Genomic DNA, 20,840 nt, shown 5'->3' on the forward strand with positions numbered 1-20,840 from the left:
GTCGTCTTGCTGAGAGGTCCCACTATGTCCATGGCCACCTTCTGGAAAGGCTCCTCTATGATGGGCAAAGGTCTCAAAGCCGCTTTCCCCTTGTCCTGGGCCTTCCCCACCCTCTGACGGGGGTCACAGGATCAGCAATACTGCCGGACCGTGGTAAAGACCCCGGGCCAGTAAAAGTTCTGTAGCAACCTCTGCCGGGTGCGCCGGATTTCCTGGCGCCCTGCGAGGGGGATGTCATGGGCCAGGGACAGGAGCTTGCGGCGGTACTTCTGGGGGACCACCAGCTGCCTCCTGATCCCACAGGACTCCCCTTCCCCTGGGGGAGCCCATTCTCGGTACAGGAACCCCTTCTCCCACTGGAACCTCTCCTGGCAGCCTCTCCTCATGGTCCGTCCCACACTGAGGTCGGCCAGGTCCCTGAGCTTCCGCAAGGAGGGATCTTTCCTCAACTCGGCCTGGAACTCAGCGGCTGGGGAAGGGATGGGGCCCGGTTCCCCCTCACTGGCCGGGTCTGAGGCCACAGCCTCTCTGAGCCGTGCCCCTCGGCGCTCCCTCCCTACCAGGGTAGGGTGCTGCGCCTTCGGTGTGGTACCCTCCCCAAGGTCAGGGTGCAGTGCCCCTCGCCGGCTCCGGCTACGGGTCACAACCAGGGTACCCTGGGGTTTGCTTGGCCAGTCCCCCAGGTCCCCTCCCATTAACACCTCAGTGGGCAAATGGTGGTGCACCCCCACATCCTTGGGGCCCTCCTTGGCCCCCCATTTCAGGTGTACCCTCCCTACGGGCACCTTGAACGGGGTCCCACCCACCCCTGTCAGGGTCAGGTAGGTGTTGGGCGTCACCCGATCTGGCGCCACGACCTCAGGCCGGGCCAGCATCACCTCCATGCCCGTATCCCAGTATCCATTGACCTTCCTCCCGTCCACCTCCAGGGGAACAAGGCACTCTCTCCGAAGGGACAGCCCCGCGCCCACCCTGTAAACAGAGAACCTTGAGTCCGGGGCATCCAGCCCCCCAGAGGAGCTGGCCTGGGGCCCTCCCACCTCCTGAGCAGTTGATAAGCTGCCAGCCCCCCTTGTCTGGGAAGCCTGCCCCTTGTCTGGCTGGGTCCCTACCCAGTTAACCCTGGGGGGGTTCGGTCTGCTCAGTCTGTCCCTGAGCTTGGGGCATTGGGTCCGTATGTGGCCTCTCTGGCCACAGTAATAGCAGCCCATGTCCCGTTGGTCCCTTCGAGCCAGTCGGTTGGCCCTGAGGCTGAATGTTCCCTTGGGAAGGGGCTCTCCATATTTCCCCACTGGGAGGTCCCATGGTGACTCTCTCTCTGCATCGTGGTGGACCTGTTGATTTGGGACTCCTCCCTGCCACCCCCTGTCTGGCTCTTCACAAACTCATCGGCCAGCCGCCCTACGTGTTGCAGGTTCTCTGGCTTTTTGTCCACCAACCATAGCCTCAGGTTGGATGGGCACCGCTCATACAGTTTCTCTAGTACGATCAGTTTAACCAGGTCTTCCTTCGTCTGGGCCCCCTCTGCCCACTTGGTGGCATATCCCTCCACGCGGACGGCTAGTTGCAGATATGAGGCCTCAGGGGTTTTACGCTGATTCTGGAACCTTTCCCGGTACATTTCGGGAGTCAGCCCAAACTCGCATAGCAGGGCCTTTTTGAATAGTTCGTAGCCCCTTTTCTCTGCCCCTTCCAGTCGGCGGTACAATGCCACGGCCTTGGGGTCCAGTAAGGGGGTGAGAAACTGGAGCCTGTCCACAGGATCAACCTGGCGCAGCTCGCAGGCCGTCTCAAAGGCATCCAGGAAGTCATCCATGTCCTCCCCCTCCTTACGCTGGGCCAGGAGGCACTTATCAAAGCTCCGTGCCGTCCTGGGTCCCCCATCACTCACCGCAGCCGGGGGCTCGCTGCTCCTCAGCCTGGCCAACTCCAGCTCATGCTGTCTCTGCTTTTCTTCATGCTGCCTCTGTTCCTCCTTCTCCTCCAGCTCATGCTGATGCTGCTTTTCCTGCTCCTGACGCTGCTCTTCCCGCTCCTCCTGCAGTTCCCGCTGCCTGAGCTCCAGCTCTCTCAGTTTGAGCTCCTTCTCCCATTGCAGCCACCTCAGATCCAGCGATGGGGAGCTCTGCTGGGAGGATCCCCTGCTGGCCGCAGGGGTCACAGTGCCCTCACTATTCACAGGGCTCCTTTCTCCTAGGCATAGGTAGGAGGGGTCTTGGGAAGCCCTCAGCAGCCGTCTGTTCACTTCCCGCTGGGACAGACACCGGTGCCTGCAGTGCATCTGCCAGGCTGCTTCCCTCCGAGACAGGGATCAGTTCCTTGGAGCGATCTCCCTCGTCCAGCTGGCAATCAGCTGTTCTTTGGTGAGCCTCGCAATGCGCAGCCCCCTCTGCCTGCACAGCTCCACCAGGTCGCTCTTAAGGCGCTTGCTATGTATCTCCTTGCTGGCCATTCGCAGGCCTGTGTGCTCGCTGCTCCCCACGGTTTCCAGGGAGGACCCCTAGGGTGCCAGCCCTTCTCGAGTTCACCACCTCTTTGCCAGGGTCGAGCGGCAGACTCCTCCGCCCCTGGGACTGCTCGCTGCAATCCCCCGGGGGACCCTGTTACTGCAAAAGCCCTTCTCGCGGGTCACACACTCCCAGGGATAACCGCCCCCCCCGAAACCGCTCCTCTCTGAGCCTTCAGCACGCCTGGTCCTCGTCAATCCCCCTTCATCTTACTGCTCCCCCGTCACTTACTGCAGGAAGCGCCGCCCACGGGGTGCAGTAGATCCCACCGCTGCCACCAGTTGTCACGGAGTGTGGGGGAGTCGGGGCCCTGCACCCCTCTTCCTGGGATTCACCGTGACTCTCAGCCAGCCAGTAAAATGGAAGGTTTATTAGATGACAGGAACGCGGTCTAAAACAGAACTTGTGGGTACAACCAGGAACCCTCAGTCAAGTCCTTCTACGGGGCAGGGAGCTTAGACGCCAGGCTTGGGGTTCCCTGCGTTCGACCACCCAGCCCCAAACTGAAACCAAAAAACCTCCCTCCCCCGGTCTCACTCCTCCCCCCCCCCGGCTCCTGCTCCAGCCTTTGTCCAGGTTCTTGGGCAAAGGTGCCACCTGGGTCCAACCCCCTCCCAGCTCAGGTGACAGGCTCGGGTCTCCTCACTCCCGTGGAGTCACCCCCGGCTCTCCCATCCCCCGTGCAGACAGTCCCAGCAGAACTCGACGCCATTCCCTGGTCAGTCCACCCTGCTCCGTCGCACAGTGCCCGCTCTGCACCCAGCCCACGGCCCGTCGGCTATCAGCACACCCAGCCCACCGGCCCCGCGCCACCTTCCCTCTGCCGGCTTTTCACCGGCGACCTGGGGCCCAGCGCGGGGGATTTGTGCCCCCCCCCTTCCCCAGCGTGTGCTCCTTGCCCCCAGCTGTCTCTCAGCCCCGAAGCTGCATGCGCCAGGCCAGCTCTCTCCGGCTCCTGATCTGAACCGGTTTGGTTCCTCTGGGCTCTCGCTGTGCAAAGCTGGGGAGTGGGGGACGGGGAGGAGTGGGGTCCCGTCCCTTTTCTTGACCCCCCACCCCTGGATCACGGAGCTCATAATCACCCCTCGTGACATCCCAGCCGGAGCAGGGGAGGAGGCGGTGCACAGGGATGTCGCAGGCAGATTATGCTGCCTTGCCTGCCTGCCGAGCTGTGTGTGCCGTGGGGTGGGGTGCAGCTGTTGGGGGGTGGGAGAGCTGTCTGCGCCGTCCCCTCCCGGTTCGTGCCCCCAGCTTGGCAGGGGCTGCCCCAGGAAGAGCTGTGGTGTCCCTGGGGTGATGTCTCCGTCCCCTGCCTGGGAAACCCCCATGGAGCCCATGACACGTGGGGGGAGCCTCCACCCGGTCAGCTCCCTCGGACCCTGTGTTTCCTGGCAGCTTGCTGGGTCCACAGCCCTCCCGTTGAGGTGACCCTGGGCTCCTGCGGCCTGAGCTCGCTGGCCGTTCCCAGGTGGATTCGAGGAGCCCTGAGCCCCCCGCTGTACCGGGGTGGGGGGTGAGGCGGCCCAGGCCGGCCAGGGGCTGCGCTCACACAGAGGGGCTGGGCCGGGCGGTGGGTTCAGAACTGGAGATTCCTGAATTGTCAGCATCCGTGACTGAGCGATCGTGTCCCCTGGGGGGGCGGCCCCCCCAGTTGAGCTATCCTAGTCCTTGAGGATGCCCCTCCTCAAATCCCCCAGGGGTTACCCAGCCATCTTTGCCCTTTCACCTTTTTCAAAGTGGCCCTGCTCCTCCCCTCCCCCCATGGAGGTGGGAAGCCCCGCCCCTCTTGGGAAGCCCCACCTCTCCACCTTGGTGGGGGTGGGGCTAGCCCGGTACCCCTCTCAGGGTGGGAGGGGCGCTGCTGTGGCCGGACGCTTCTGCCTTGGCATGTTGGTTGGAGGCAGAGGACTGTGGGGTGGGGAGGGTCACTGCCGGGGCCCTGCCCTGACACCCCCCTGTACCCCCCAGGCGGGCAGCTCAGAGCAGGAGCGGACCAAGAAGAAGCGGCGGGGAGATCGCTACTCCGTGCAGACCTCGCTCATTGTGGCCACGCTGAAGAAGATGCTGCCCATCGGCCTCAACATGTGCTCGCCCACGGACCAGGAGCTCATCACCCTGGCCAAGGGCCGCTATGCCCTGGTGAGCCAGGGGAGGAGCCAGGGGGAGGAGCCGGGGGGAGTGGGGGAGGAGCCGGGGGAGTGGAGGAGGAGCCAGGGGAGTGGGGGAGGAGCCAGCGGTGCAACTGGATGGGGCTGTTGCCCTTGGGGGTGCAATGAGTCTGAGGGGGAGGGACGGTGATAAGCAGCTGTGGGGGGGGAAGCGGCTTGTGCTGGGGGAGCATCTGGGCAGCTGGGGCTCCGTGTGCCCCCCCAGGTGACAAACTCTGTGCCTCCCCACCCCACAGAAAGACACTGACGAGGAGGTGCGGGATGTTCTTAACAATAACCTGCACCTGCAGAGCAAGGTGAGTGTCCTCCCCAAAGGCCAGCCCCCCCTCTCCTCCCCCGGGCACCACGGGCCAGCCCCCGTTTCCCCCCCAGGGCACCATGAGTTGGCCCCATTCCCCCCGCCAGGCAGCACGGGCCAGCCCCCATTTCCTCCCCCCGGGTGCCACAGGCCAGCCCCCCTTTTCCCCCTGGGTGCCAAGAGCCAGTCCCTCTCTCAGCCCCCCGGTGGCATGGACCAGCCCCATCATTTCCTCTCTGGGGCTAGGTGTCAGCCCTCCCACTTCCCCTGGTGCCATAGGCTGGCCCCACCTTCTCCCCCTTCCGGGTGCCACAGACCAGCCTCTCCTTCCTCCTGGGTGCCATGGGCCGGTCCCCCTTTCTCAGCCCCCCAGGCGCCATGGGCCCTCTCCCATGTTACTCCCCCAGCACCATGCCCCTAGCCCAGGGCACCCAGGCTCCGGCCTGCGCCCCCTTGCCCCATAGACGAATGCACGTCCCCGTCGTCGTCCCCCCCCGTGAGGTGCCGTGTCTGACAGCACCCCCCCCCCCGGCAGTGCGAGAACCCCGCGTCCATGCGCTGGCAGATGGCCCTGTACCGCGAGATGTCGGGCAAGGCCGAGGACGCCAACCGGCCCGAGAAGATCGTGCGGCGGGTGCAGGAGGTGTCGGCTGTGCTCTTCCACCTGGAGCAGGTGAGGGGCGGCGGGGTGGGGGGCGCAGCACGGGGGAGGGGCTGTGCTGTGGGGTCTGGGGCTCTAACCACCCCCCCCGTCGCCCCACAGACCGAGCACCCCTACAAGTCGAAGAAGGCCGTGTGGCACAAGCTGCTGTCCAAGCAGCGCCGTCGTGCCGTGGTCGCCTGCTTCCGCATGACGCCGCTTTACAACATGCCCAGGTCAGCGCCGGATCTGCCCCGGCCAGGGGATCCACGCCCCCCGAACCTCCCCGGCCAGGGGATCCACGCCCCCCAAACCTCCCCGGCCAGGGGATCCACGCCCCCCAAACCTCCCCGGCCAGGGGATCCACGCCCCCCAACTTTCCCCTGCCGGGAGAGGGGGAGCCACACCCCCTGCCATGTGGCCCATGCCCTCCCATTCTGTGGGATCCAGCTCCCTGTACAACCAACCCACCCACCCGATCCACAGTGCTCCCCAGCACCCTGCAGGGTCCACACTTCCCCACCACCCCGCAGGATCTCTGCCCTCCCCAGCACAGGGGTGCAATTTCAGCCCCCCACCCTTGTCACCCCCCCCGGCTCTGGGCTCCAGGTGGGATGCTGGCTGCTCAGTGGGTGCAGCTGGGGTGGGGGTGTCTGGGTCAATCCCTGCCCCCCAACCCCTGCCAGGCCTCTGATCTGCCCCTTCCCCCAGGCACCGGGCCTGTAACATGTTCCTGGAGAGTTACAAGCTGGCCTGGATCGTCACAGAGGAGCACGCCTTTGAGGACAGGATGATCGACGATCTGGCCGTGAGCCGGCGGATGCTGGAGGGGGCGGGGGCTCGGGGGAGGTCTGAGCTTTCCACATCCCGCAGCCGGGAAGCCTGGGTCCCGTCCCTGCCCGGTTGCCAGGACACCTGGGTCTTGTCCCTGCCCCAGTCCCATCCACACCCGGGCACTGGGTTCCATTATCTCCCACTCCCTGCTCTCTCACCATGCCCCAGGGGCTTGGGGGCAGCAGGACGTCAGCGGTGGGGGGCTGGGGGGAGGAAGTGACGGAGGAAAGGGTGGAAGTGGAGCAGGGGCAGGCTCCTGGGCCCGTGGGCTGGGTGTGGGGAAAGCCGGGCACACCAGGCTCTCTCTGGCGGGGACTCATGGGGCTCCCAGCACCGCCGGGCTGGGCGGGTTCACAGCTGCTGACTCTCCCCTGTCCTGCTGGGGGGAGTAGAAACCGGGCGAGGAGGAGGAGGAGGAGGAAGAGCAGGTGGAGAAGAAGCCTGACCCCCTGCACCAGCTCATCCTGCACTTCAGCCGTACAGCGCTGACGGAGAAGAGGTGGGTGCCGGGGGCAGGGGCAGTGTTGGGAGCCAGGACTCCTGGGTTCTATTCCCAGATCTGGGAGGGGAGTAGAGTCTGATGGTTAGAGCAGGGGGGCTGGGAGCCAGGACTCCTGGGTTCTATTCCCAGATCTGGGAGGGGAGTGGAGTCTGGTGGTTAGAGCAGGGGGGCTGGGAGCCAGGACTCCTGGGTTCTATCCCTGGCTTCAGGAGGGGGGTGGGGTCCAGGCTCTGTTGTAGAACTGTTCAGCTGGCCTCTCTGGAGCGTGTGGTCCTGGTTCTGACTCTGGCCTGTGCGCTGCCTTTCAGCAAACTGGACGAGGACTATCTGTACATGGCCTACGCCGACATCATGGCGAAGGTGAGTGACCCCAAGTCCACATCAGCTTCTCGCAGCACGTCTCACCCCCCCAGCACCGCCGGCCCCTCCCAGTGCACGTCCCACCCACTGCCCCCTTCCCTGTCCAGTGTGTCGCCCCATTTCCCCTCCCCATCATTTACTGAGGTTGGTTTGAGCAGTCTCAGGAGAGCCCATCAGACTCATGAGCGGAGCCGGATTCGAACCCTGCTCTCTGGGTGTTCAAGCAGCAGAGGATCTGAATCCTTCCCTCCCCGGACTCTCCCCTCAAACCAGATTTGCAGTAAGGGGCAGTTTAGCCTTCCCCCACACCTTCACAAACTTCTGCTCCTGCTACTCTGGAGTGGCCGGAGGAAAGCCCCCAGGTCACAGCCCTGTGGGCAGTAGTAACAGTGTAGTAACTTAAGAGTAATGGCAAAATATCTTTGGAGTAGCAATGGCATAGCAGCTGTATAATATTTTTGGAATGACTGTGTGGTATCTTTGGAGCAGCAATGTAGTAGCTTTGGGATAACTAGGTAGTGTCACTTTGTAATGTTGTAGTATCTCTGTAGCAATGATGGAGTAACAACTTCATATCTCTGGAGTAGTAGCATGAGTCTGGAGTACATTGTACTAATGTAGTGTCTCTGGAGTAACAAAGTACTAACAGTTATAGTGTTTCTGGAGTAACGGTGTCATATCCCTGGAGTAACAACAGAGTAACAGCATAATGTCTCTGGAGTAACAATGGGCTAATGGCACAGTATCTCTGGAGTACCATTATAATATCTCTGGAGTAATAATGTACTAACTTTGTAGTGTCTCTGGAGTAGAGGTTTAGTATATGTGGAGTAACAATATACTGACAGTTTGGTATCTCCAGAGTAATGATATAGTATCTTCAGAGTAACAATATAGTATCTCCCGAATAATGGTGTTGCATCTCTAAAGTAACAGTGTACTGGCAGTGTGGTATCTCTAGAGTGACGACGTAGCATCTCCAGAGTACCGGTGTAGTATCTGGATTGGAGGGGGGCAGCAGGTATCGGTATTTGGCTCCCAAGCACCCCTCACTCTGGATCCCCTTTCACTCCCAGAGCTGTCACATTGAAGAAGGTGAAGAGGAAGGTGGTGAGAAAGACGAGGAGGAGGCCGAAGGGTCCTTTGAGGTAGGTGATCCGCTTCCTACCTCCGGTCCTGCCCCAGCCCCTGCCTGTGCTGACCCTTGTGTCTCCGCCCCACAGGAGAAGGAGATGGAGAAGCAGAAGCTGCTCTACCAGCAGTCACGACTGCACAACCGCGGGGCGGCTGAGATGGTGCTGCAGATGATCAGCGCCTGCAAAGGTGAGATCGGACCCTGGCCTGGGGAGGGACAGCGGGGCGGCTTGACGGGAGGCTGGCAGGTGGGGGGTGAGCCACATGCCAGGCTGGTAACCAGCATTGCCTTGGTTGTCGGCAGGGGAGCCAGGTGCCATGGTGTCGTCCACCCTCAAGCTGGGCATCTCCATCCTAAACGGAGGCAACATGGAAGTGCAGCAGGTACGGCCATGCTGGCATCGCTCCCGGGGCCAGGCCCCCAGCACTTCACTCAGACCTTACGCAGGCAAAGCTCCCGCTGAGCCCGGGAGTAACGGCTGAGTCAAGGTCGAGCAGCACGGCCACGTGTTGAGTAACCAGCCAGTCATGTCCAAGTAACACGTTCGTAACTACTGAGTAACAGGTGAAGGAGTGTGGGGTAAAGAGGGCTTATCCCCTCAGTAACAAGGGGAGTATGCAGTGAGTAACAGCTGAGTAATGAGTAAATGTGCACTGAGTAATGATGGAGAAAGTGCTGTGTAATGGCTGAATAACTATGGAGTATACGCTGAGTAACTAATGGATACACGCTGAGTAATGAGGGAGGATGTGCAGGGTACAGCTGAGTAGCTAACAGGCATGAAGAGTAACAACGGAGGACGGGCTGAGTAACGAGGGAGGACAGGCTGAGTAACAGTTGAGTAACTAACAGGTATGCAGAGTAACGAGGGAGGACAGGCCGAGTAACGGGCTGAGTAATGAGGGAGGACAGGCTGAGTAACAGCTGGGTAACTAATGGGTATGCAGAGTAACGAGGGAGTAGTTGCTGAGTCGCCACTCTGGGCCGCTGCCTTTGTCCCACAGAAAATGCTGGACTACCTGAAGGAGAAGCGGGAGGTGGGTTTCTTCCATAGCGTGCAGGCCCTGATGCAGACCTGCAGGTGAGCGGGACCGTCTGTCGTGTGTCCCCTTCTGCCCCTCTGTCCCGGCCTGCGTCCCTCCCTCCTCGCAGGCCGAGCTGGTCCCTGCCGACCTCCTTTTCCTTCCTGCATCCGGCCCGTCTCCGTCTCTCCTTTTACCCCCCTTTGCTGCCAGCTGTTCCCCCTCCCTGCCCTGTTACTATGCCGTGGAGGGACCCCCAGGGAAATCGATCCACTTTGCCCAGAGTGGCATTGCACGGCCCTGCTTCCCACCCCCCAGCATGCCGGGGTGAGCACCCATCGGCCCCCCCACTCCATACCCCCGGGGGGAGGGGGCTGGGCTGTGTTAGACTGTGGGCCCTTCCCCCAAGGTGCACTGGGGGGTGGAGGGTTGATGTTGATGGCAGGATCACCCCACTCCCCTCCCCCCCGGCCTCTCCTGACCCCCATTTCTCCCTGCAGCGTCCTGGACCTCAACGCCTTCGAGCGGCAGAACAAGGCCGAGGGACTAGGCATGGTGACCGAGGAAGGAACAAGTGAGTCCACGTGGCCCCCACCCCCGTCACCCTGGCTGCTGACCCCAGACCCTGCAGATCGCTGCCCCATATCTCAGCCCCAGCCCAGACCGCCCCCCCCCGCCCACATCTCAGCCCCAAACCCTGCAGATCTCTGCCCCCCATTGCTCCCCAGCCCAGGCCCCCCCACATCTCAGCCCCAGTCCAGCAGATCTCTGCCCCCCACCCTCTTGACCAGGGTGCCAGGATGCTGCCACAGCGAGTGAGTGATGGCCTTGGGGGATCTCAGGCCCCAATCCCAGCAGCCCCTGGGGCAGGGTCACTCACGCTAACGAAGCACCTAGTGGCCAGTGCTGGGACTGTGGCCGCTGGAGCCTCTGAGCTAACAGGCCTGACCCTGAGCCGGGGAGTTTGGATCCGCAGGTCCAGGGTTCGATCCCCTCTCAGGGCGGGCAGTGGGGGCTGGGAGGGCAGGCTCTGGGGGCACTGCCCAGCGAAGGGGGGATGTCTAGGGCAGGTTATGGGCGGGACAGTGAGATGAGTCGGGGCCGCCCTGCCCCCATGGGAATTCCTGGGGGGGGAGCTGATCCTGCGGTGGCTGCTGGGAAGGGCTGCATCAACCGGTCTCACGGGGCCGGGCCCATCTAGCCCGGCCTCCCGTCTCCGCTGGGGGAACCCTGCGGCTCAGAGCTGATGGGACACCAGGGCCCCCTCCCCCTCCTTCCGCCGCGGCCCCTCCCTGCCCTCGGTTTGTGTTCACAGCTGCCGTGTGGTTGCGGGCTCCCCCACCCCCCCAGAGTGAGGCGCTGCTATTAATCCGGATTGTAATAACGCCCCCTCGCCCCGCCCAGGGCGGCTCCGACTCCGCATTAATGGCGTTAATCTGGTTTTAATCATCTCCTTTTCCTTTGTGCTGTGACGTGTTGCGCTCACCTCCTCTCTCCTCCCCTTCTCTTCCTCTTCCCCCCCCTTCCCCGCTCCCCCCATCCCCCTCTCACCGGCGCCCCCAGTCATCCGTCGGGAAAATGGTAAATAACCTGCTTCTGTGGTGGTTTCTTTTTCCGGGCATTTTCTTGGTCTGTTTTCTAACCCGGCGGGCTTGTTCCAATGCCAATGGCTGATCAGAACCCCCTGCCCCCCAACATGGGCCCTGCCCAACCTTCGCAGGGTGGGAAGTCACCGGCAGGTGTGTTGGGGCCGGCGGGGGAGGGGCAGCTCCGTCTTATTGTTATTGTAGGGTCGCTTGTCAGTGCCGGTCTGCCTGTGCTGACGTGTTCATTGGAGGGAGCTGAGGCTGGCCTCGTTGGTTTGTTATCTCAGGGTTGCTGGGCTGGGGGAGGAAGCACAAGCTAAGCATGTCGGTTTATTATTGTAGGGTCTCTCAAGCACGGAGCTGTGCTCACAGGTTGTTGTGTTGCACGTGGGTGCTAGGCTGCTGTATTACCGCACGTCTGCTTGAGGTTACTTGGCCATACACGCTCACTTGTTATCCTGACGGGGGGCCTGTGTGCTGCCGGGTTATGTACGTCAGCTTGTTATGGTAGGGTCGCTCCTTGCCAAATCTGTGTTGCTCTCAGTCCGAGGGAGCAGCTGGAAACGCTGATTTCAATCAGTGCTGTGAATCAGGTTTTGCACTTGTACCTTTTAGTGATTTCCCTGCCGAGGGCTTCCTTCCCATCAGCTGGTGACCATTAGGCCGTGGCGATTGGCAGCAATATTGAGCCTTTTCACGACATTTGGGACTTCTTCTGCCGGTTAGGACAGTACACCCCAACGACAGGCGTTTGACCATTCGTGCGACTTAGCTTGCCCAGAGTCAGAGTCTGGTCTGCCATTCTACGGTTGTGATTATTTCAGAGAAGGGCGAACGGCGCCTGTCTCGTTTGCTAGACTACGACTCAGTTTTTACGTGTGATTTGCGTCAGGCCCCGTTTGGGTAGAAATGTTCAACTCAGTGACAATTGCGCAAAACCAGCGTTTGAATGAAAGCAAACGGGCTGGAAACGTTAAAAAATAAAAAGTTTATCGGGCAGCGTTTTGCAGTGAAAACTAGCTGATCTATTCAACAAAGGAAGCATCTGTGGCTAGCGAAATGTAGTAGCTGTTTCTGGTTACCATGGCCTTCAGGATTGTAGAACTAGTAGATCTCGTCCTCTCCAAGACTGGAAACTGTCTCCCAGTCGGTCGCTGAACGTTGGGTGGCCTGGCCAGTGAATTGAACTAGTTGAATAAACGGACACGGCTAAAATATTCTCTCTGCCCTTCCCCAAGCCGGCTTAGCCCGTCGGCAAATTCTGGTTCTTGGGGCTCAGCTGGGGACTTGCACATGTTCAATGCTACGACTTGCTGGGAAATTTGGCAGCAGATATGGATGGGCTGAATCTTCGTTTCTGTATTAAGTTCATAAATTTAGGCTGTGACGTTGGTTCTCAGTTTCCAGTTTAATTTTAAATAGGTTTATTGTTAAAAAATAAACCTGCATTTAATTTAAATGTTTAAAAAAATCTGATTTAAATTTTAAAGTACCCTCTGATTTTATTTTATTTTATTTTTTATTTAACAGTCAAGGTTATCCACTCTGTTGCACATGCTGGTTTGTTATGCTGGGCAAACCCAGCAGGAGGCACTGGTTTGTTATAGTAGGGTGTCCCGGAGAAGGTTGGTTTGTTATGGTAGGGTCTCCTGGTGTCGGGGGGCTGGTTTGTTATGGGGGGCAGACCCAGCCGGGGAGCTGCGATGGTCGCTATGCCGTGCTGTCTCCCCCCTCTCCAGGGTGTGTCAGGCCCGGGGGTTCTGATCAGCCTTGCGGGGGAGGCGGGGGAGTGTTTCCGTGGCTCCACGTGGCATGTCCTGCAGCTTAGGCCCCACCCCCAGCGTGCCCCCGGCAGCCTGGAACCGGCCTCTCCCGATCTGCACTGAGTACTAACCGCACCCCTTGCCCCGGCCCCCCATGCTGGAACCGGGGTGCTCCCGTGCCCTCGCCATGAGCCACATTCCCCGCTCTCATCAGGGACTCGCCTGCCCCGCCTGATACCCTGTCATGGACCCCTCCGCCTCCCCCAGCCCTCCCGGTCTCTTGGGGCTACGAGCGTGGGCAGGGCTGAGCGACCCTCTTATTGACCAGATTCCCTAGCCAGCTCGACAGCGGACCACACCCCTGTGTAGTCACAACGTGGCATCTTTGTAGCCTCTGAACTGGTGAGGAGCAACGTGCCATCTCTGTAGTAACACTAGTGTCGTCTTCGGGTGCGTGTTCGTGTCCATTCCAATCAGCCGTGCGCGTGCCGCGTGCACACCAGCTGGAAGGTTTTCCCCCTAGCAGTGTCCGCAGGGTCGGCCTGGGTGCCCCTGGGAGTCGCGCCTTCACGGCACCCAATATGGGACCCTGCCGGCCCACCACCCGCTCAGTTCCTTCTCGCCGCCTGCTTTCCAGTATCTAGCCTAGTGTACGTAGTTATCATGGTGGTTGTAGATTTCTTATAAGTTTCATTTGGGGGACCGCTGGATGCTCCGCATGGGGAGAAAGGGGATATTCACTCAAATTCTCAGTCCTCCTGCCCTTCCTCCCCCCTTCCCCGTCCCTCTGCGGGGACTCCTCTCACGAGCAACTCCTTATCCAGGAGGAGCACTCGCTAGGAGCAGTGGAAGAAGTTCCTCAGGGCTACAGGGGCAGGGGCTTTTCTTCCCAGTATTTCGTAATACTGAAAGCCAAAGCCGGCCTCAGGCCCATCCTGGACCTGCGAGAACTCAACAAATTCATCAAGACACTCAAGTTCCACGTGGTCTCCTTGGCCTCCATCATCCCGTCATTGGCTCCAGGGGACTGGTATGCTGCCCTCGACTTGAAGGACATGTACTTCCATATAGTGATTACCCCGTCCCACAGAAAATACCTCAGATTTGTGGTGAGCAACAGCCACTACCGTTCACAGTCCTCCCGCTTGGCCTGTCAGCGGCGCCTTGAGTATTCACCGAGTGCCCGGCAGTCGTGGCCGTGATCCTGCATAGGCACCAGGTACAGTGTTCCCGTACCTCAACGACTGGCTGATCAAGGGCCGCTTCCGGGCCCTAGTAGAGGCGCAAGTCAAATTCATCAGGGCAGCGTTCGATGGGTCCGTCGGGTCGGCCTGGGTGCCCCTTGGAGTCATGCCTTCATGGCACCCAATATGGGACCCTGCCGACCCGGTTCCTTCTCGCCAGCTGCTCCAACAGAGGGGTAAGAGGGTGGGTATTGGGCTGGACATGAACAAAACATCTTGAAGAACAACAGTTACGAGAAAGTGAGGAACCGTTTTTTCTTCTTCGAGTGCTTGTTCCTGTCCATTCCAGTCAGGTGACTCACAAGCCAAGTTCAGGGGACGAGGGCGGAGTTTTCCACTGATTGGAGCACGGCTCATCTGAAGGCCGCCTCGTCTTGGGCCTGCTGGGTGATTGCATAGTGTGCGGTGAAACTGTATAGAGGAGCACGTCACTGCTCTGCAAATTTCCTGGGTAGGAATGTCTGCCAGGAACGCTGTTGAAGAGGCCTGCACCCTGGTGGAGCGCGCAGTAATCGGAGGAGCAGGCAGGTTCTAGCACTCAAGTATGCAGGACATGATCCATGACTAAATCCGCTGAGAAGAGACGGGAAGACCTTTCATTCTGTCCGCCACAGCCACGAATAACTGGACGGGCTTTCGGAACGGCTTTGTTCTCTCGATGTAGAAAGCTAATGCTCTGCGGACATCCAATGAGTGAAGTGTCTGCTCCCTGCCACTCGAGTGCGGCTTACGATAGAACACAGGGAGGAAGATGTCCGGGTTGATGTGAAAATGGGAGACAACCTTCAGGAGGAAAGCCGGGTGAGGCCTGAGCTGAACCTTGTCCTTGCAGAACAACGAGAGGGTTGGCTGGGGGCCGGCAAAGGGAACCCCTGCACACACCACCTGTGGGTCGAGCCACCACAGAAGGGAGTCGAGCACAAGGCGAGGCAGAGTCCCGACCCAGTCCAAACTGTCCCGAACCGGCCGATACACCGAGGCCAGCCACGATTGGAGCGGCCGCAGTCCTGAGCCTGGCATGTTGCACCACATAGGTACATGCGGCCATGTGTCCCAGAAGTCTGAGGCCATTTTGTGCCGTGGTGGCGGGACGCTACCTGAGACTCCGAACGATGTCGCCCATGGCCCAGAACCTCGATTCCAGCAGGTACGCCCTGGCCTGGGTCGCGTCCAGCAACATGCCTATAAACTCTATCTGGTGAACAGGGGACAGAGTGGACTTCCCCGTGTTCAGGAGAAGGCTCAGTGCGTCGAACGTTGCCTTGATGAATTTGACTTGCGCCTCTACCGGGGCCCAGAAGTGGCCTTTGATCAGCCAGTCGTTGAGGTACGGGAACACTTGTACCTAGCGCCACGAAAAATCTTGCTAGGGGAAAAATCTTCCAGCTGTCATGTACGCAGTGTGTGCACACAGCTGATTGCAATGGACACGAACAACACATCTCGAAGAACAATAGTTATGAGAAGGCGAGTAACCGTTCTTTGTAGCAGCACCATAGTAGTGATGTAGAAACTTATAAACAAACTTATACAAACTTTGTACAAACTTATAGAAACTTTGTGTTCACTTTCTAGTAAGGCTGTGGTGTCTTTGGGGTGTCAATGAGATTGAATGTTCACAGTATTGTGGTGTCTTTCTAGAAATGATATGACATCTCTGTAGTATCTTTGTAATAACAATATGGTGTCCTGTAGTAACAATAGAGTAATATCTTCATAGGACCTTCGTGGTGGTTTTGTAATAGCTATATGGTGCTTTTGTAGTCTGTTTGGAGTATCAGTGTGGTGTCCTTGGAGTAACAATGTAAGAGTATTTTCATAATATCTTTGTAGTAGTATCTTCATAATATCTTTGTAGTAGTATCTGTATGTAGTTACCATATAGTAACAACCCTTTCAGCATCTCTGTACTAATATTGTAATAGTAACTTTGTAGTATCTTTGTCTTAACTGTGGGGTCATGACTTTGTAGTATCTATGTGGTGACAGAGTGGTAGTATCTGGGTAGTAACAATGTAGTTCTTTTGCAGTGTCTCTATTCTAATAGTGTGGTAACCATATGCAAGTATCTGTGTAGTAACAATGTAGTAGCATCTTTTCAGTTTCTCTGTTCTAATATTGTGGTAGTATCTGTGTAGTAACAGTATGTTAGTATCTGTGTAGTAACAATGTAGTAGCATTTGCAGTATCTTGTGCAATAATATTGTGGTAGTGTCTGGTAGTGTGGTAACTTCAGTAAGTGGTGGTTTTGGGGTCGTAACTGTCACACACACACACACACTAGCGTCTCTCTAAACAGCGAAGCAACAGACACAATTGGGGACAAATCTCCCTAGCTACCTAGGCTTGGGTGAGATGACCTGTGGTGACCTCTTCCTGCCCTGCTCCCTGCCCCCCGCCCCCCAGCACCATGATCCCCAGTGATCAGGGGAGAGGAAGGGGGAGTCGACAGTGGGGAGAATCCCAGCCGCAAAGGGGAGGAAGTGACTTCATGAACCGTGGGAAAGGGGCTGGTCATTAATGCCGCGTGGGACGATACGAATCCACCTGGGGGCCAGGCACACAGCCCCTGCCCCCAATGCGATTCATTCCAGCGTTAATGCCCAGTGCCGCAGTATGGGTGGTATGACTGACCCTCTGCCCTTTGCCACTAATCCTGTTAACCAGCCAGGAGATGTGACAGACGTTACTCAGACACCCCCCAGCATTAATCCTGTGTTACTCTGACTTGACTCTTACAATATTCCTGTGTTTATTCCCACATTACTCAGACATTACTCCTCCATTACGGGACTTCCCCTGTGTTATTACAGCAGCGCTCTGATTTTACTCCTAGTTACTCTGAGGTTACTCCTAGTTACCCTGACTTTACTCCTAGTTACTCATAGACTCATAGATATTAAGGTCAGAAGGGACCAATATGATCATCTAGTCTGACCCCCTGCACAACGCAGGCCACAGAATCTCACCCACCCACTCCTGCAATAAACCTCTCACCGATGTCTGAGCTATTGAAGTCCTCAAATCATGGTTTAAAGACTTAGAGTTACTCTAGTTACTCTGACTTTACTCCTCGTTATCCTGACTTTGTGCCTACATTACTCAGATTTCACTCTTGCAAAACTCCCATCTGTCTCTTTGCCTGAGTTCAGATGTCAGGATTTGGCCCCAACAGAATTATTTAAATAAATACCCCATGGCTCCCCAGTAAACCAGCCAGTAATGTTTAATAATAGTCCCTGTCCCCCAATACCCTCCCCTCTTCCCTCTGAATTCTCTTTATCCCCCCCCACCAACTGCCCGCTGCATTGGCCAGGAAGGGACCCTGCTGGGACCAGCTCTGCTGGCACCAGGATGTTGGGGGTGACGATATTGTTCTCCAGCTGGTAAAAAGAAACAATATCCCACCCACCCCATCCCCCACAGGCGACAACTCAAAGGAGCCCTGCGGGTCCCTAATGAGACGCATGCTGTCTGAACCCACTAACCTGAGCTGAATCCTGCAGGCCTTGCTCGGGCTCAACTACCGTGGGAACCAATGGGGTAGATCCTGAGCTCCTTACTCAGGGGTTACTCCCTACTTACTCATGGTGAGGGTTACTCCCTCCCTACTCAGGGATTACTACCTCCTTACTGAGGGATTACTCCCTCCCTATTCAGGGTTGACTCCATCCTTACTCAGGGTGGAGGTTACTTGCTCTTTACTCAGGGTAGGGGTTACTCACTTCTTACTCAGAATTTACTCCATCCTTACTCAGGGTGGAGGTTACTCGCTCCTTACTCAGGGTGAGGGTTACTCCCTCTTATGACCTCAGAGTGTTAAGCCCTGAGCAAGGCCTTCCGGGTGGTGCCCCCGTGTGCTGTGTCCCAGAGTGTGGGCTGCCTGGCCGCCACTGGCCCCTCTCCCCATGCCCCCTGCACGCGCCTAACCCCTGTGGCACCATACCCAGAGCCCCTCGCCCGGTCGCGGCTGCTAATGTTGGCCAGTTCTCTCTCTCCCCCTCCCCGTGCCCCGCTCTAGGAGAGAAGGTGATGGCGGACAACGAGTTCACACAGGATCTCTTCCGGCTCCTGCAGCTGCTGTGCGAGGGCCACAACAACGGTACGGCCGCCTCGGCTTGGGGGCCCCGCGAAGCCCAGAGCCTGAGGGGGAGGCGTGGCTCCTCTGGGGCGGGGAACGTGAGGGCGATGGGGGGGTTGTGAATGAAGGGGGTTGCAGCTGCCTAGCTGGGTTCTCTGTGGGTAGCGGGGCAGGAGGGTGGGCCCTGCAGAAGGGTACATGGATGGGGGGGATTGTGGGTGGGTACCTGGGTCGATGGGTGGGTGGGTAGTGGGCACTATGGATTGTGGGAGGTGGGCGCTGCAGGTGAGGGGCAGAGGGTGGGTGGGAGAGACCCACACAGGACCAAGGCATTGTGGGTGGGGAACAAAGCCCGCAGCCACTGCCCACGCGCCGCCTGGCACAGCTCCTCCTGCACGTCCCAGCGCCCCCCGCGCCAAGGGGTCTGGGCAGCGCTCGGCAGTGGGTCGGTGAGGGGGCCTGACCCGGCGTCTCCCCCCCGCCGCAGATTTCCAGAACTACCTGCGCACGCAGACGGGGAACACGACCACCGTCAACATCATCATCTGCACTGTGGACTATCTGCTGCGGCTGCAGGTCAGCGCCCCCCCCGCCCCTCCAGCTGCCCCCCGCCAGTGGGCACCGGCCCCTGGAGACCCCTCCCCACCAGGCAGCCGGCTCCTGCAGCCTTCCTCCCGCAGCCGGCCCATGGCACAGACCGCTCGGGTGTGGGGGGCGGTACCCACTCAGCCTGCCGGCCCCACAGCCAATGGGGGGCAGAGGGCTGAGCCCCCTTCTCCCTCCCCCCCTCCCAGGAATCCATCAGCGATTTCTACTGGTACTACTCGGGCAAGGACGTCATCGACGAGCAGGGCAAACGTAACTTCTCCAAGGCCATGGCTGTGGCCAAGCAGGTGTTCAACAGCCTGACAGAGTACATCCAGGTACGGCCTGGGCACTGCCCCCTGGCACTGCCCCACAGTACATCCAGGTATGGCCCGGGCACTGCCCCCTGGCACTGCCCCACAGTACATCCAGGTACGGCCCGGGCACTGCCCCTTGGCACTGCCCCCGGCACTGCCCCACAGTACATCCAGGTACAGCCCGGGCACTGCCCCTTGGCACTGCCCCCGGCACTGCCCCACAGTACGTCCAGGTACGGCCCGGGCACTGCCCCTTGGCGCTGCCCCCTGGCACTGCCCCACAGTACATCCAGGTACAGCCCGGGCACTGCCCCTTGGCACTGCCCCTGGCACTGCCCCACAGTACGTCCAGGTACGGCCCGGGCACTGCCCCTTGGCGCTGCCCCCTGGCACTGCCCCACAGTACATCCAGGTACGGCCCAGGCACTGCCCCCTGGCACTGCCCCACAGTACATCCAGGTACGGCCCGGGCACTGCCCCTTGGCACTGCCCCACAGTACATCCAGGTACAGCCCGGGCACTGCCCCTTGGCACTGCCACCAGCACTGCCCCACAGTACGTCCAGGTACGGCCCGGGCACTGCCCCTTGGCGCTGCCCCCTGGCACTGCACCACAGTACAGCCAGGAATGGCCCGGGCACTGCCCCTTGGCGCTGCCTCCTGGCACTGCCCCACAGTACGTCTAGGTACGGCTCGGGCACTGCCCCAGAGCGCTGATCCCCAGTACAGCCAGGTACGGCTGCATCTGCACCCTGCCCACTCCCATTCTCCGCACCAGCAAGGAAATAAATAGAAGCCACTGTGATGTGGGGGCGGGGGGGGGGTGAAGATGACCTCTATATAACCAGCTCCACGCCCCACCCCAGAGGCGGCTGCATCTCGGCGCCGGGCGAGGGTCCCCGTGGGCAGTTCGTGCAGGTTTGGCTTCTGCGGCTGGCCAGTGACGCGCTGGTCGTTGCTGCCGCTGACTCTGTCTCTCTCCCGCAGGGCCCGTGCACGGGCAACCAGCAGAGCCTGGCCCACAGCAGGCTGTGGGATGCCGTGGTCGGCTTCCTCCACGTCTTTGCCCACATGATGATGAAGCTGGCTCAGGTAACCGCAGCTGCCAGCGCGGGGCACGGGCGGGTAGGGGGCAGGCTGGGTGGGGGGGGACGTGGTGGGGCGCCTGTCTCCCCCGCAAGGGGTCGCCCGGCTGCTCAGGACTCGCCGGGCTCGGGAGCTAGGGGCACGCGTTCAGTGGCCGGTCGCAGACGTGCCATCGCCAGTCTCCGAGGACCTCGGTCGCCACCCTGACCCGTTCGGTAGCCAGCTGCTCCAGGTCAATTTCCGCCGCCTGGAAGGAGGGACCCTCTGGCTGGGGCAGCTCCCGCGAGCGTTCGTGTCTAGTGGGCATGTCCGCTGGGGCTGGGCCCCCGGCATGGGTCCCGATCCGGGGCTGGGGACCCCCCTGCCAGTTCTGATCTGGGGCTGGGCCCCTCCGCCGGTTCTGATCCAAGGCTTCCCTCCCCCCATCGCTGATTCTGCTCCGCCCCTCCCCCAGCCCCGGCTCCGCCCCGCTGGTTCCGATCCGGCTGCGGGGGGGTGGGAATGGAGACCAGAAGGAAGGATTTGGAGTTGAGTTGAAGTGCCGCCTAATCTTAACCCCTCCCCCCACACAGTAGGTCTCATAGTTTCCGAGTTGGGGGGAGTGACTTTGACCCCTTTAATTGCCTCACTAACCCAGATCGCTCTGTGCCCTGCCTGTCCTCCCCTCCCCCGATCCATGCCCCCCCCCCCCCCGAGCCGTGGCAGCAGCTTTG

At 59.7% G+C, this 20,840-nt stretch overlaps 1 protein-coding gene across 1 annotated transcript in view; it reads left to right on the forward strand.

The window, feature by feature from the left end:
• Window positions 1–20,840, forward strand: part of RYR1 (ryanodine receptor 1) — a 94,675-nt gene that overhangs the window by 59,854 nt on the left and 13,981 nt on the right. The window contains 17 exon segments of the mRNA XM_074937940.1: window positions 4,476–4,646; window positions 4,912–4,971; window positions 5,509–5,646; window positions 5,737–5,849; window positions 6,325–6,421; window positions 6,840–6,946; window positions 7,258–7,309; window positions 8,386–8,457; window positions 8,533–8,632; window positions 8,748–8,827; window positions 9,449–9,525; window positions 9,967–10,040; window positions 11,030–11,047; window positions 18,081–18,161; window positions 18,628–18,716; window positions 18,935–19,063; window positions 20,029–20,133. Of these exon segments, the coding sequence (XP_074794041.1) occupies window positions 4,476–4,646; window positions 4,912–4,971; window positions 5,509–5,646; window positions 5,737–5,849; window positions 6,325–6,421; window positions 6,840–6,946; window positions 7,258–7,309; window positions 8,386–8,457; window positions 8,533–8,632; window positions 8,748–8,827; window positions 9,449–9,525; window positions 9,967–10,040; window positions 11,030–11,047; window positions 18,081–18,161; window positions 18,628–18,716; window positions 18,935–19,063; window positions 20,029–20,133 (1,563 nt within the window).

The sequence above is a fragment of the Natator depressus genome, chromosome 23 (genome assembly GCF_965152275.1).
Source record: "Natator depressus isolate rNatDep1 chromosome 23, rNatDep2.hap1, whole genome shotgun sequence".
Classification (NCBI taxonomy): domain Eukaryota; kingdom Metazoa; phylum Chordata; order Testudines; family Cheloniidae; genus Natator; species Natator depressus.